Consider the following 15552-nt stretch of genomic DNA (forward strand, 5'->3'; position numbering starts at 1 on the left):
ACAGAGTTGCAGTAGTGGTTTGAACCTGATCCCCTCTGGGAGCCTCTTCCATGTTAAGTCAGTGGTAAGTCCCTCTGCTCGTGGTGGGTCTTGGACACCACGGTGGCAACATCTTTATCCCACTGAAACTTTGCTTAATGGGCAAAACCTGCAAGAAAGCTTTTGAGGGAGGCCAAGTTGCAATGTGCATGTGTTACTTTTGTTATTTCAAAAAAGTTTTTTAAAAAAGGAGATCTGCCAACCAGATAGTACTGGTCAGTGTACTAGACCCAAGGGGCCTGTGACTTTTTAATCACCAGTGACTGCTCTCTTTCTTTCTCCACACCCCTAAGATTTCATGTTTGTAATGTTTCCCTCTGCCCAAATGCATTTATTAAGTAATAATTCATTTTTACTTACCCAAGACACATAAAACTGCCAACAAGAGGTTCTTAGCATTAGGCAACAGTATCACCAAACTAAGCCGATGTAATTCCACCTACTTCCTGCAGAAATCTGACCTTTTAATTATACCGCAGGCTTGATCTTGTGGTGAAAGTGTGATTTTCAAGAAATGTTTAATAATAGCTGGGCGTGGTGGCTCACGCCTGTAATCCCAGCACTTTGGGAGGCTGAGGTGGATGCATCACGAGGTCAGGAGGTCGAGACCAGCCTGGTCAACCTAGTGAAACCCCATCTCTACTAAAAATACAAAAATTAGCCAGGTGTGGTGGTGTGTGCCTGTAGTCCCAGCTACTCAATTAAGGAATGTATGTATTTACACATAGCTGGAGGATGGGGAGTCCTTGCAATAGTAATAAGTACTGTTTACTCAGTGCTTACCAGTCAGGCACACCGCTAAGTGCTTTACCTGCCAGCTTTCCTATTATAATAGCTCTCATACTATTGTTCTGCTTTTACAGCTGAGGAACAAAGGCTCTAAGAGGTAAATAACTTGCTCACGGCCACTACAAAGTAGCAAGTGGCTGACCTGATTTGAACCTGGCAGTGTGATCTAGAGAAGCCAGCAGGTAAGGTGCTGACCCCACACCAAGCAGAGGGCAGTGAAATGAGCACAGGCTGGACTGGCTGCAGTTGCCTTATGGGGAGAGGGAGGGAGCGCTAACAGGTGGGCACAAAGCAAGGAGGCATCAGCCCAGATAGTGATGTTTCACTCTCAATGTGTGTATTAAGTCTGCATTCAAAAGAAAAATCCTGCCCAGAGCAAATGGATTTTGGACTAGCTGCCCCTTTATATTATCCACAGCACTTCTCTCCTCCATTTTCACAGATCATCAGAGGTTTTCTGTAAACTGACAAAGTTCATGTGCTCAAGCTGTTTAAAGACATTTTTTCTACACATTTTCTATACGTTCTTCCTACAGTCCAGAATGTTTCTTCCACAGCTTCTCTATGAAGTGAGGAATTCAACTCACCCTTCAAGGCCCAGTTCAAAGTTTACTTCCCTTAAGACATCTTTCGACCCTCCTCCTAGTCCAGAAAAAAAAAAAAAATCACTTGCTCGGTGCTCCCACTGTACAGAATTATACATCATGCCATTTAAGACTATCTCATACGAGTTTACTAATGTTTAGTTTGTGAAGCCATTTCACACATTTTTGTCAATTCATCAGGAGAAGACATAGGTTCACAATCCCTTTTCCAAAACTCTTGGGGCCATGTATTATCTACATACCCACTGGGGGCTGTTGCAGCACCCTGTGATCAGACACATGAATGTTTCTGCAGCAAAATGTAGGAATACTCATGCTAAGTGAGATGAATAAAGACCACATAAAAACCTCATGTTAGATCAGGTTTCCTTCAAATAAATTATAGAAAAAAACTGTCAGTTTCCAGAGCTTTCAGGATTTTGGAACTGCAGATGCAAATGCAGACTTGGATTCAGGTCTTTCAGACTCTGAGTTCAGAGCTCTTTCTACTTATCACCTAGTTTTGTTAGTCAGAATGTGTGTGTATGTGCTGTCTCCTTGTTAGACTGTGAGCTCCCAGAGGGCAGAGAACTTTTAGTCTCAACTCACTGTTGAATAAATGTTTGGGATCAAACTTTTCTCACTAGTGAGAAAATGTGGCATAAGTGCCAGTCATGGCCAGGCGTGGTGGCTCATGCCTGCAATCCAAGCATTTTGGGAGGCCGAGGTGGGTGGATCAATTGAGGTCAGGAGTTGGAGACCAGCCTGGCCAATATGGCGAAACCCTGTCTCTACTAAAAAAAAAAAAAAAAAATACAAAAATTAGCCAGGCGTGGTGGTGTGTTCCTGTAGTTCCAGCTACTTGGGAGGCTGAGGCAGGAGAACTGCTTGAACCTGGGAGGCAGAGGTTGCAACAAGTGGAGATCACACCACTGTACTCCAACCTGGGCGACAAAGTGAGACTCCGTTTCAAAAGAAAAAAAAAGTGCCAGTCATTAAGGAAATCAGGGGCGGGGCCCAAACCAAAGGGCCTTAGCTGTTTGTACTTGCTCTTCCTCTTTCTAGGCTGTTTATGAAAATACTCCTGAAAGATGGGCTCAAATAAAGATGGAGATTATCCTTAAGCGCATTCAGTCTAGGCATACACATCACATATGCAGCGAGACTGCACTTCTTAAAAATCTGAATGACTGTGGTCAAGATGAGAATACAGGTAGATCTCAGTTCACAGATGATGGGTAGAGCACGGATCTGGAGTGAAGCAGGCAGCCTTGGGTTTGAATCCTACCTTGGTCATTTATCAGCTAGATAAACCTCAGAATATTCCCCTGTAAAATGGGATAACACGAGAACTCAGTTCACAGGATTAAATGAGTTAATGTATGTAAAGCATTTATGGTAGTACCTACACAGTAGATGCTGAAGAAATGGCATCTGTTATCAGTTGTAGGAATATCCAAAGAAACCTTTGAAACAATTCCCTGGTTATACCTCTGAAAAGAATCAGTGAGTCACTGAAAGGAAGACAGCAACTTTTTGGAAAATTCAAGTAAACGTAATTCAACAAATATTTACTGACAGTCAAAGTGCCAGATACTGTGCCAAGGGGCTTCATGATGAATAAAGGTGGGCATGGTAGCATGCATCTGTAGTCCCAGCTGCTTGGGAGGCTGAGGAAGGAGAGTTGCTCGTGCTCAGGAGTTCAAGGCTATTGTGTACCATCATCACACCTGTGAATGACCACTGCACTCTAGCCTTGGCAACAAGAGACCCTGTCTCAGGAAAAAATAAATAAATAAAACAAATCCCCTTCTCAGGGCCTTGATGGACTGGGAATGCATCCATGGAAACACTGGGAGAAGGGCTGTAACAGAAGGAGGCTTGTGGTGCTAAAGTTGGCTGACAGTGTCCAGCCTGGTGGGAGGAAGAAAACAGAAGATTCGAAAAGGGTTTTTGGAAGAAAGGATACCATAATTTGAAGGATAAATAGGCATTTACAGGGTGGATGGAGAAAAGACAAAAGGTTTTCCTGCCAGAGGGAATGACAAAGAATCTGACCCAGGAGTAGACCAGGCAACAGGTGTAATATGCATAAGAGCCATGAGAATGGAGAGAAGGATTCAGTAACGTAAAATCTCTTAAATAAGCAACACTAATGTCACTTGGTGACCAGTTCCATGTGGCGGGAGGGAAGGGAAGTCTTTGATGACTTGGACTTTGGCTTGGACAACTGAATGCTGAGCCAGGGAGGAAGGAAGAGTAGATTTGGAGAGGGGACACAGGTGACCTGCAGTATGGATACAGAGCAGAGAGTGCTCAGGGCTAGACATATAGAACTGTGAGTTGGCGGTGGCGTGGCGTCTAGGAGAGTCGAAAAACCTATTCTGGGTGATGTCACTCAACAACGAAATGACAACTTATGTTGATGGCTTACTGAGCTCCAAGTATGCTTAACATTTTATATACATGATGCCGTTCAGTCCTCAAAATGCCTATGTGGAGGGTGGTATCACCCAAATTTAAAGCAGAGGAAACTGAGGCTCAGAGAAATAATTTGCTCAAGAGTCTTGATCTTAAGCTAGACTCCAAAATGCAGGCTGTTGAACACTACACCAGCATTCACTACGCTGTGTGTGCTGAATTTTCCTTGGAGATGCTGTTAGGTATTTCTTTCTTTTTTTTTTTTTTTTGAGACAGAGTCTTGCTCTGTCACCCAGGCTGGAGTGTAGTGGTGCGATGTCGGCTCACTGCAAGCTCCGCCTCTCAGGTTCATGCCATTCTCCTGCCACAGCCTCCCCAGCAGCTGGGATTACAGGTGCACACCGCCACGCCTGGCTAAATTTTTTGTATTTTTAGTAGAGACGGGGTTTCACTGTGTTAGCCAGGATGGTCTCGATCTCCTGACCTCGTGATCTGTCCGCCTTGGCCTCCCAAAGTGCTGGGATTACAGGTGCTGGCCTTTTCTTTATTTTTTTGAGACAGAGTCTCGCTTTGTCACCCGGACTGGAGTGCTGTGGTGCAATCTCGGCTCACTGCAAGCTCTGCCTCCCAGATTCAAGGAATTCTGCCTCAGCCTCCTGAGTAGCTGGAATTACAGGTGCGTGCCACCATGCCCAGCTAATTTTTTTTTTTCTATTTTTAGTAGAGACAGGGTTTCACCATGTTGGTCAGGCTGGTCTCAAACTCCTGACCTCGTGATCCACCTGCCTTAGCCTCCCAAAATGCTGGGATTACAGGCGTGAGCCACCACGCCTGGCTGTTAGGTATTTCCTGGGATCCAGTTCGTTTGGGAAATGCTGCCTACTAAGCCCCTTTTCTAAGATTCTGACTACACGTTAGTCATAAAGGCTCTGAGAAGTCCCCAAATAAAGAAACCCATGTGGCCTGTGTCACCCAGAGCTTTCCAGATTTAACACGGGCTGGGAACACTACAATATTTTCACAGTGCAGCCTGCCCCAAACAGCAGTTTGAGAAACCATGCTCTGGGCCCCTGGTTCTCTTCTTTGTCTTCTGGGAAGCCCAGCAGCTCTGTCATTTGAGATTCACCGAAGTGGGAGGAAGGAGAGTGAAGAGGGCCAAGCAGGGGTGAGGGTCTAGGAGATGGGAAGTTAAGTTGAAGCTACAAACACAGGTGGATGGTGGCGGGGGCTGGCCCCACACTTGCTGCAAGCCTGGGGGTCAGGGGGTCCAGCTGCCACTCACCAGGGAGGCCAGCCTTGGCCTGCCCCAGGGAATGCCATCAATACCACACACACACTGCTGTTCCCGCAGACAGTGCTAACCACGTCGTCAAGGATACCATTCTGCTGAGACAGGAGGGAAAACAGGGACCAAGTCTGAATTCCAAGAGTTAAACCTCTAGTGTAATGACAGCAATTTCTTCCCCGTTCTTAAAAAAAAAAAAAACTCACTAAAGGAAACAGTGGCTATGTTTTGGAGTACAAATGAGGCACCCAACCCAGCCTGGCTAGATCTCAAATTGCTTCCCCCATACCGTTCACGTCCTCCCTCTGTGAGTGTAATGGCGCCATGCAACTTGAGGGGATGCCACTGTCCTCAATCAACAGATCCCAGCCTGGATAAGGTCACAATGGCTCCTTTGAGGCCAAGGCTGTACACCTGTGATGCCATACGAAGTACAAGGGAGACAAAAGCAGGCAGAAGAAAGAGCCTTTTGAGAGGGGGGAAAAGAGGCCAGTGCCCCGGAGACTGGCACAGTTATACTTGCTGTGTAAGGTGGGCATTAGCTAGCTCTGCTGAGATATCTTTCCTGCGTTCCACATTTAATTAGCAATCATTTGTACTTATCTTTCATCTTTTACTCAATCACATCAAATGGTCAATATCATTTCGAGCAGGAAGAACAGGTAGGGAGAAATTGTCACTGGCCAGAGACTTTGTTATCTACTCAGTACAGAACCAAGAACGTTTGTGTCATCACAGGGCACTGGGTGAATGTAACTGACCCTCATGTGGTCCTCCCCAGTCTATCTGCGGTCCCCTGGTCACCAAGCTGCCTTCTGTGATTCAGTGAAATGCCTGGTGTGCTAGGTACATTGTTCTGGGATTTGACTAATAATTAATAACCAGGGCACAACTAGGCAATTGTAAAGGAATGAAGTTCCTCAGCTCACAGCTTGTAAGGGCCTGGCTCCCTGGGAAATGAGGGAGTCCTGGGCTCTCAGGGAGAGCTCCTTTACCTGAGCAAAGCTCCTTTGTTCCATGTGGTTTGGTGTGCTGGACACAACCACACCCTCCCTGCACCTCTTACGGCTTCCAGGACTCCCACCATTCAGGACTCATTTTTCGGCTCTTTAGCACAATCATTTTGAACTGAAGGTATCAGAAACTTAGGGCAACTTCTGGAAGTTTCTACGCAGTTAGCAAAGAAACCTTCTCAATCCCCTACTTTCCCTAAACTAAGAGGACCAGAAAGTCTGCGGGCCCCATGATATTCTACATCTGCCGACACTCCACTACAAGGGAGTTGCAGTGTCTGTCACTCAGCTTGCACAGTCCCTGCCTGCCTGCAAGCTGCTTGGATCTCTTTGACAGGTAAAAACACAACCATGCAGCTCCCGTCTGGCTGGAGGCTGGGAGGGCTATTGATTGTGTAACCAACCAAGGGCCAAGGGAGGGTCCCTGGTGAAATCTTGTGCCCAGGATCCCAGATTTCAAGTCAAACCATTGCTCCCTGGAGGCTGCTGGAACAACCACTGGTGAGCACGCAGTCAATGCCTGCGCTACTTTCATAGAATTGTCAGAGCTGGACAACTGTTGGAGCAAAGAGGATTCACGTCTCATGATAATTTCCATGGCTGCAGTGTTATGCTGAGAAGGATGTTGAGGGCCCATTTTGTCTTGGCAGGAAGAGTGTTGTCTGGGGAGAATGTGATAAAGAGGAGTGTACGTTTTGAGGTCTATAGAAAGGAGCTGTGAAGGTCTGCGTGGGGACAGCACACATACCCGTATTTACCACTGCTGACCTTGGTCACTCTTCATTTTATCAAGGAGTAACTGAAGATAATTGGAGACTAACGTGATTTCCTTACTGCCATAATTGGTGGCAGAGGTGGGACTGGAACACAGGCAAGAAACATCCCAAGTCACAGGTTCACCTTGTGTCATCTTTGCTTTTTCTTCTCTAAAATGAGGACCCCTCCCACCTCACCCAGGGTGGGAAAGGCCAGTTCATCCCAGAGAGCTGCTAGGACAGGGCAAGAGACAACTTGGAGTGGCACCGAGGGGCAGCTTTCCTCCTGGACTCTCTGGATGGAGGGAAAACCCCAGTCTTTTGTGTAATTCCTAGGGGGTGTGCCTGCAGCTTTCACCTTCAGCGGCAACAATGAGAAAATCAGGGTAGCAGGGCTTGGCCTTAAACTCCATAGCCTAGTCTGAAGGCCCGATGGAAGGTAATGTACGAGTTATAGAATGTGGAATCTGCTTAGGCTTGAGCCCTGTGATCTGAGGGTAGTCCCTTCTGAGCTGGTTTCAGCAGACACCTTTCTCACAGGATTACATATGAGTGCACAGTGGGCAGTCAACAAATACGGACTGATCAGACACACCATGTTTTCTCTTCCCTCGGGGTCTTTGCACATGTAGGTTCCTCTGCTTGGGACGTTTTTCCACTTTCCTCATATACTGCTCACTGGATCTCTGGGGCACTCAGTTTACACCCTGTCTCTTCAGAGAAGACTCTGACTACCCCGAGGGGGTTAGGCACCCCTCTTCTGGGTGACCACAGCACTCTGAACATATCCCATCACAGCATTTACACCACTGGACGATGGTGGTCTTTCTCCTGGACTAGGCTGTGAGGCTCTGAGGGCAATGACCACAACAGATTCAACTCTGTACCCTCAGTGGCTTGCACTCAGTAAACTCTCAAAGAATACATGCTGGCCAACTTACTACATCCATGCCTTCTGTTCCCACTCCATTCATGGCCACAACAAAGGGCTCTAAACAGAGCACCAAACCCAGAATGCGATTTTTTTTCCAAAGTACTAAAATTTGGGTTTAACAATCAAGTCACCTGCAGTTTTGCTTTATATTAACCGTAAAAAGAAGAAATTCCTGAGAGTAAACAGTGCCCTATAGTGAGAATGGATAGCCTGGGGCCCCACCACCTGCTCCTCCAAAGTCCATCTGGCTTAAGACAGAATGGGGAGGCTGGATGCAGTGGCTCACACCTGTAATCCCAGCACTTTGGGAGGCTGAGGTGGGCAGATCACCTGAGGTCAGGAGTTCAAGACCAGCCTGGCCAACATGGCGAAACCCCGTCTCTACTAAAAATAAAAAAAATTAGCTGGGCATGGTGGCACGCACCTGTAATCCCAGCTACTGAGGAGGCTGAGGCAGGAGAATCACTTGAACTTGGGAGGTGGAGGTTGCAGTGAGCCAAGATCGCACCACTGCACTCCAGCCTGGGGGACAGAGCCAGACTCTATCTCAAAAAAGAAACAAAAACAAAAAGACAGAATGGGTACATGTCCACGGGTTTTCTAGCTCATTTTCATTTTTGTACTAGCAGCAGGCAGGTGAGAAAGCCAAGATGATCAGGATGCTGTTTTACAAAAGTCTCGGGATCCTGAAAAGGGGAAGAGACAGACAATGGTATTTCTAAAGTTTCCCAAGGTTGGAGCTGCCCTTTCTATAGCATAGGAACTTGGGGTTACCTGAATGACCTACAATAGCTTTTTCCCAATTTTATAGTCCATCACATTCTCAAAAATCATTTGAGACCTTGGGAGGTTGAGGCAGGAGGATCGCTTGAGCTCAGGCGTTTGAGATCATCTTGGGCAACATGGTGAAACCCCATCTATATATTTTATTTAATATATTTTTTAAAGTTTATTTAAAAAATCATTTGAGGTGACTGCCATTGTTTCCTCAGGCCTATGTCTATATCAAGGGCTTTTAATAAAGAAGGGGCATCCTAGCTGTATGATCTTGGATAAGTGCCTTTCAATCTACTTGAGCTTCAATTTCATTATCTGTAAAGTAGAAGTAATAATAATCAAACTGGATTGCTGTGATTTTAAAACCCCATAATATATAGGCAGCATTTATAAAGCCCAATGCTTGCTATACAGCTTTTCAATAAATGAAAGCTGTTTTCACCAGAAGATCCAGAGAATGGTAAAGTTCTGAGGGGACTTTCAGGAAAAAAAGAAGGCAAGAGAAGAACTAAAGGTTTCTGGGAACTATCTTTTTTTTTTTTTTTTTTTTGAGACAGAATCTCACTCTGTCGCCGAGGTTGGAGTGCAGTGGTGCTATCTCAGCTCACTGTAACCTCCGCCTCCTGGGTTCAAGCGATTCTCCTGCCTCAGTCTCCCAAGTAGCTAGGATTACAGGCACGCACCACTGTGCCCCGCTAATTTTTGTATTTTTAGTAGAGACAGGGTTTTGATATGTTGGTCTCGAACTCCTGACCTCTGGTGATCTGCCCACCTCAGCCTCCCAAAGTTCTGGGATTACAGGCATGAGCCACCATGCATGGCCCCTGGGTTTCTGGGAACTATCTGGTAGGGAATCTAGAACTCTGCACAAGGGACAGTGGCTATGGAGAACTCTGAAATTTCTCGAATGTTTGTCATTCTTCTGCACAGTCTTTACTTAGATCCGCAGTTTAATCTTTTAAATAAAAAAGGCCCAAATACTTATTTAGGGGATCCCATTTTGGAAGAAAGGGAAAGAAATTAAGCAACAGGGCAAAATGGCTTAGGAGAGAACAGCTGCAATGTTTGGAGGCCAACAGGAATGAAAACAGGGACGTGAGAACAGGAGAAACCTGGAGGCCTCCTTTTGAGAAGTCAGACCTCAGCAGGCTGTTCCTCATTCCTTCCCTCCTGCTTGCAGAGGTGTGGCCCACAGCGCAAGCATCACAAACCACACTAGGTCTGAGAATGCTCTGTTCAGACTCTAGGTAGTCCCATGACCCGTACCTGGTGTAACCTGACCCAGACACCTAGTTACTAGGATGTGTAAAGGACACCTGATTCTTTCTGTGACAGTGTGGTTACCCTAAACCTCGAAGACATGACTACAAAGAGAATCCCAGTCTCTGGATTCAGTCCATATGAGAACAAGTAAAGCCGCCTGAATCTGGGTCAGAAAGGAAAGTTGCCCTTCTGGGGCACGGGGAGAATTACTGCTTGTCTGACAATCTATCCACAGGGCAGTGGTTCTCAAGCCTGGCCTGAGCAGCAGAGATACCTGGAGAGCTTTGAAAAAAACAGATGCTCCAAGCCAGCACAGACCTACTAAGTACCTCAGGAGTGGGGCCTAGGAATATGTACGGTAGTTTCTAAAAGCACTACAGGTCAAGCTGGGTGTGGTGGTACACACCTGCAATCCCTGCTACTCAGGAGGCTGAGGCAGGAGGATCCCTTGAGCCCAGGAGTTCAAGACCAGCCTGGGCAATATGGCTTGATCTCATCTCAAAATAAATAAATAAATATATAAAAAATAAAAGCTGTCTGATATTTTATGTGGGCAAATACAAAAAATAAAAGCACTACAAATGGTGACTGTGCTGTGAAGCCAAAGTCGAATATAATGCTTTGTGGAAGTATCTTTTTTTTTTCTTTTTGAGAGGAAGTCTTGCTCTGTCATCCAGGCTAAAGTTCAATGGTGCGATCTTGGCTCACTGCAACCTCTGCCTCCCGGTTCAGGCAATTCTCCTGCCTCAGTCTCCCGAGTAGCTGGGACTACAGGCGTGCACCACTGTACCCAGCTAATTTTTGTATTTTTAGTAGAGACAGGGTTTCGCCATGATCTGCCCACGTCAGCCTCCCAAAGTGCAGGGATTACAGGCATGAGCCACGGCACCCGGCCGGAAGTATCATGTTTTGAACTAGAGGGAAATTACTGAAGTTCCACAGAAGGAAATAATAGAAGCTGTCTTTTTATTTATTTATTTATTTCCCAAGTGGCATCTGCAAACAGACCAGTCTGTTTCAGCTTCTTTGGCTCTCCAAGAGGAGGGAATCAATTAGGAGGCAACTGCATTCAGCTGAACTTTCCCAGGCCTTCCTCATCACCACAGCAGAACTTAATAAAAGGTGCACTTTTTCCGGAAATTTAGATTTAGATTGAACTAACATTTTAGGAGCATCTGTTCTGTAGCAGGTCCTGCTGCAGACACAAACTACAAGTCCGTGGGAGAGACACTATGTTGTTCTCATTTGGTGTACGTTCCTGGAAATGGAGGAGTGCTCATCAGAGCTGTACCAGTTCCTTACAACACAGTCCTTAGTGAGGCGTCTTCCCTGACACAACGCTTTATTACCTGCGATCAACATACAATTTGGAGTTTACTGACTGATGTGTCTTCTTGACATTCTTTTCAATTTCTGTAATGCTGGACGTGGCTAGGCTGATTGCATGACCTTGAATTTATCTGAGGCTTATCCTCACAACCTGTCAAAACATCTAGCTTGAATTTTTTTTTTTTTTTGAGACGGAGTCTCGCTCTGTCACCCAGGCTGGAGTGCAGTGGTGCAATCTCGGCTCACTGCAACCTCTGCCTCCTCGGTTCAAGTGATTCTCCTGCCTCAGCCTCCTGAGCAGCGGCGATTACAGGCACCCACCACCAAGCCCGGCTAATTTTTTTGTATTTTTAGTAGAGATGGGGTTTCGCCACGTTGGCCAGACTGGTCTAGAACTCGTGACCTCAGGTGATCCACCCGCCTCAGCCTCCCTAAGTGCTGGGATTACAGGTGTGAGCCACCGTGACCAGCTCTAGCCCGAATTTTAACCATTAAAGTAATGCCACATTTGCCTATCCTTTGGAAAATAATCAGACTATTTGCTGGGAATCAAAGAGTTAAAAAGAAGGTACTGCACAAGAGTATGCAGGTGTTCTTTGGTGGAGAGCACTGCACAGATCTTAGCTGATTACCACTATGAACTTTGTCTGTACTGTCTCCATTTTTAAAGATGATGAAACCAAGGCTCAGAGAACCTCAGTAACTTGCCAAATGCAAAGCTAGGACAAGGATTTGCAAGTATTCTGATTCTCAGACCTGTGCTTTTGCCTTAGCTCCACTTCAGTGGCCCGATAGCCCTTCTGAATGGCTATTTATGTGCAGATTTGTAATGGTTGGCAACTGACATACTGTTTTTATCAACCACATGCAAAAAGCATGAAATAAGATCCAACAGAATTTTAGGAAGACAAAGTCATAAAAGTAACGAGAAGCTGAGTGACTTCTCTAAGACCAAACAGCTAGTAAGAGGTTGAGCCTGTATTTGACCAAACATAGATACTTGGGTCTGTATGGCACCAAAGCAGCTCTTTTTTTATAAGCCAAGATGCATATAAGGTGGAGTGGAGAGAAACTTACATGAGTTTGGAATCAGAAGGCATGGATTCCAGTCCCGTTCCAATCACTTATTAGCGATATCACTCTGGGTAAGTCCCCTGCCCTCTGGAAACAATGGTCTATGACCTACTCTTTACTGACAAGTGAAGATCCAAATGGACGTAAAAGTATTCTGAAAACTTCTTCCAAAAAATCATAATAGAAGAGTAAGAACTCAGACAGGTCAGTCAGTCAGACATAGGTTTAAATTCTGACTGTCGCTGACTGGCTGTGTGACCTTGGACGAGTGATTTTACCTCTTCTGCCTCAGTTTTCATCTGCAAAATGGGGATAAATCAAGTAACTACCCCAAAACACTGTTGTGACAATTAAATGGGAGCATTCATTTAAACAAGCGATTGCCTGACACAATACTCGATCAATAAACATCAGCCATTCATACCCTGATAATTGCTTCTCGGGTCTTCAGCTACCTTTAAGTACGGTCTTTCTGAGCTACCCAAAGCGCCCTGGGCTTCGGCTTCGTCTTGCTATTCTCTGCCCCCTTCCTCGGACCCTGTCCCTCTCTTCCCAGTCGACAGCTCGTCTTAAAGCCCTCCAGAAACCCCAGTCCCCTTCCCCGGTTTCGGCGCTGTCTCTTACTCGACGACCTTGGCTGGATCCCCGTGGTGCCCATAGACAAGCGCCCGGACCCGGGCAGGCTCGGCGGATGCGGAGTAGGAGGAGGCGGCAGGTCCGTGACAGCCAGAAGCTGGGAGCAGCCCCCGCCACTGCCGGGCGGCGGTTTGCACCCGCCACAGCTTGCTGCAGACCCACATGCTCCCTCCAACCAACACAGAGCCTGACGCCCCCGGCTACGTCATCTTCCAGCGACTGCGCGCCTGAGCCCCGCCCCGCCCCGCCGGGTGACCACTCCCGAACGCTCCCTTTGAAGGGCGTTTCCTTCCTCCGCTGCCCACGTGGTGGCGCCTCGTTACAGTGCGTGTGAGTCCGGGGGTGCGGAGCTTGCGAGGCCGCCAAAGCTGCTCTCTCAACAAGGAGAGTCTGGGGCTGGCCTATATCCCTGTCTACACCCTGCAGTTTGGTGTTTGATTTGGAGGAAATCATTTACTCTCCCTGGCCTCAGTTTACCCTTCTCCACATAATATATTGAGTGTTCACCGAGCCAGGCTCTTTAAGGTATTATCTAATTTAATCTCCACTACCATGTAACGGCAGAGGGAGGCCAAGCTTACTTCCCTACACTGAGGAGAGTACAGGAAAGCTGCTGTGGAGGCAGGAATACGGGGCTTGGAGTTAGAAAACTTAGGTTCAAATCCTAGCCCTGCCACTTCCTAGCTTGGCCACCATGGGCAAGTGAAACTCTGAACGCATTGTAAAAAACTCTGTTCGGATATAAGACAGGAATCACAAGGAGAAAGGCCCTCTCTCAAAATGCTCACAGTGTAGAAAGGGATTAAGTGGAACACTGGAAATGCTTGTAAAAAGGTGTAGCCCCATGAAGGATCTAGTCTTATTTTTGGTGTAGGGAAGACATGAACATTACTAAAACCCCAGATGAGCTGTGGCTCGTGCCAGAGTGCAATGCTGTAGTCTGAAGAGAGGTGCTCTGGGATGGAGTGGGGTGAAGTGGGGGCTCTTGGAGGAGGTGCTGTTGGAGCCAGCCCTGTGATTCAAAATCTTCTGTGTGCATAAAAATAATCCGAGGTCCCATCTTAGACCTACTGAATTAGAATCTTGCGGATGGGGGTTCCAGGAATCTACATCCTTACAAGCTCCCAAGAATATTCTGATGCAGGTGTCCCAGGAAACAGGTTTTAAGATACTGAGCCAGGGCTTTGAAGGATAAGGAAGAGTTCCTTTCTCTGGATTTTATTGACTTGAAGCTTGCCATCTCCAAGCCTTTCCTCTGAGGAAGAGAGCACAGCAAAGTGCTGTGAGCTAGATTCGGACAAACCTGGCTTTGTGTCCTAGCTCTGTCATTTTCCAGTCATTTGATTTCGGACAAGCCTTGATTTCACCAGGCCTCTCTGTGTCTTCATTTCCTTATTCTTAAAATGGAAGGAATACTAGTTATCTGTTTCAAGATAGTTGTGAGGGTCAAGTGAGATATTATCCACCTGAAGCATTTCGTACAATGCTTGGCACATGGAAGCATTTGATAAACATTATCGGGGGTTATTGTGATTAAATGAGAAATATCACACATAAAACTCTCAGACTAGGGTCTGGCTCATGGTTTGTGCTCACTAAATATCTGTACTTGTTTTGATTATTAGAGAAAGTTGGTGTCCCATTGTGGGGGAAAGACTTGGCCCCACATTTATGGGCCAGCACACACACGATGACCAGTCCTGCTTATCCTTTTCCCCAGTGACACATAGGCCTATTTGAGCTGGGAAGTACAACATAACCTTCTGTTGTAAGACTCCCTAGGTGACACTGAGATGTCGACATTCTCTTTTTCACCAAACTGGCTCCTCTGAATTTCTGGGAAGCCCAGTTAGGAAGCCTGAAGAATCATCCAGCAAGTCCTCCTCCTTGGGGCTGGACTGTAGCCTCCTATGCATCCCAATAGCCCTCACTTTTAGTCTAGGCCATCTGGGTTCTTGCAGGGGCATAGTTTGAGGACTATTGACTGAGGGGTTCAAGTCCGATTTCCTGGCCTTGCATTCAAGATTCTTTGCACTCTGACTCCTACGCTGTGTTTCCAGCTTCATCTTCTCCTGCTGGACCATGCATAGCCTGTGATCCAGCTGCATTTGATACCCATCTTCCCCAGTGTGTCTCATGCCTTTTTTCAGGCCACTCCTTCTGCCTGAAATGCTCTTCCCTGCCTTGAAAACTCCAGGTTCAGATGTCATTTCTTTGATGTTTCACAACTCCCTAGGTCATCTGCTGCTGCCTTTGTGTTTTCTCTGGAGCTGTGTTATGGCCTTTAGTACATCGTCTCTTATTTATTCCGTGCTCCAGGCAAGAGTGGAGCCATGTTTGGTTTATCTCTATGACACCAGCACCCGATATGAGCCTGGCACAGGGTAGGTGTCATAAATATTCCATGAATTGCAGGTAATTGAATTTCCTCATGGCCTAGAACTGTCTGTGGTGCCATCTCCTTTTCCTTAGATTTGGGCTGGTCACTCTGGGCCAGGAATTTCCTTCTTCTTTCAAGGATGATAGAAGTTTGTGGGTTTTTATTTTTTTTTTTTGAGACAGAGTTTCACTCTTGTCGCCCAGGCTGGAGTGCAATGGGATGATCTTGGCTCACCGCAACCTCCACTTCCCAGGTTCAAGCAATTCTCCTGCC

At 46.5% G+C, this 15552-nt stretch overlaps 1 protein-coding gene across 4 annotated transcripts in view; it reads right to left on the bottom strand.

Moving 5' to 3' along the window:
* MECR (mitochondrial trans-2-enoyl-CoA reductase) overlaps positions 1–13111 on the bottom strand; it is a 37485-nt gene extending 24374 nt beyond the window's left edge. The window contains exons 1-4 of one of the 4 annotated variants that reach the window (XM_030942114.1): positions 12888–13091; positions 5408–5532; positions 3057–3184; positions 2822–2903 (exon numbers count right to left, since the gene is read on the bottom strand). Coding sequence is in view for 2 of the 4 variants with exons in the window: in XM_010380310.2 (XP_010378612.1) it covers positions 12888–13063 (176 nt within the window). In the remaining 2 variants the exon portion in view is untranslated. Of the gene's footprint in view, positions 1–2817; positions 2906–3056; positions 3185–5407; positions 5533–12887 lie in introns of all 4 variants that reach the window. The other 3 variants (XM_030942115.1, XM_030942113.1, XM_010380310.2) reach the window with 3 other exon arrangements.
* Positions 13112–15552: the final 2441 nt, after the last annotated feature.

The sequence above is a fragment of the Rhinopithecus roxellana genome, chromosome 12 (assembly GCF_007565055.1).
Source record: "Rhinopithecus roxellana isolate Shanxi Qingling chromosome 12, ASM756505v1, whole genome shotgun sequence".
Taxonomy (NCBI): domain Eukaryota; kingdom Metazoa; phylum Chordata; class Mammalia; order Primates; family Cercopithecidae; genus Rhinopithecus; species Rhinopithecus roxellana.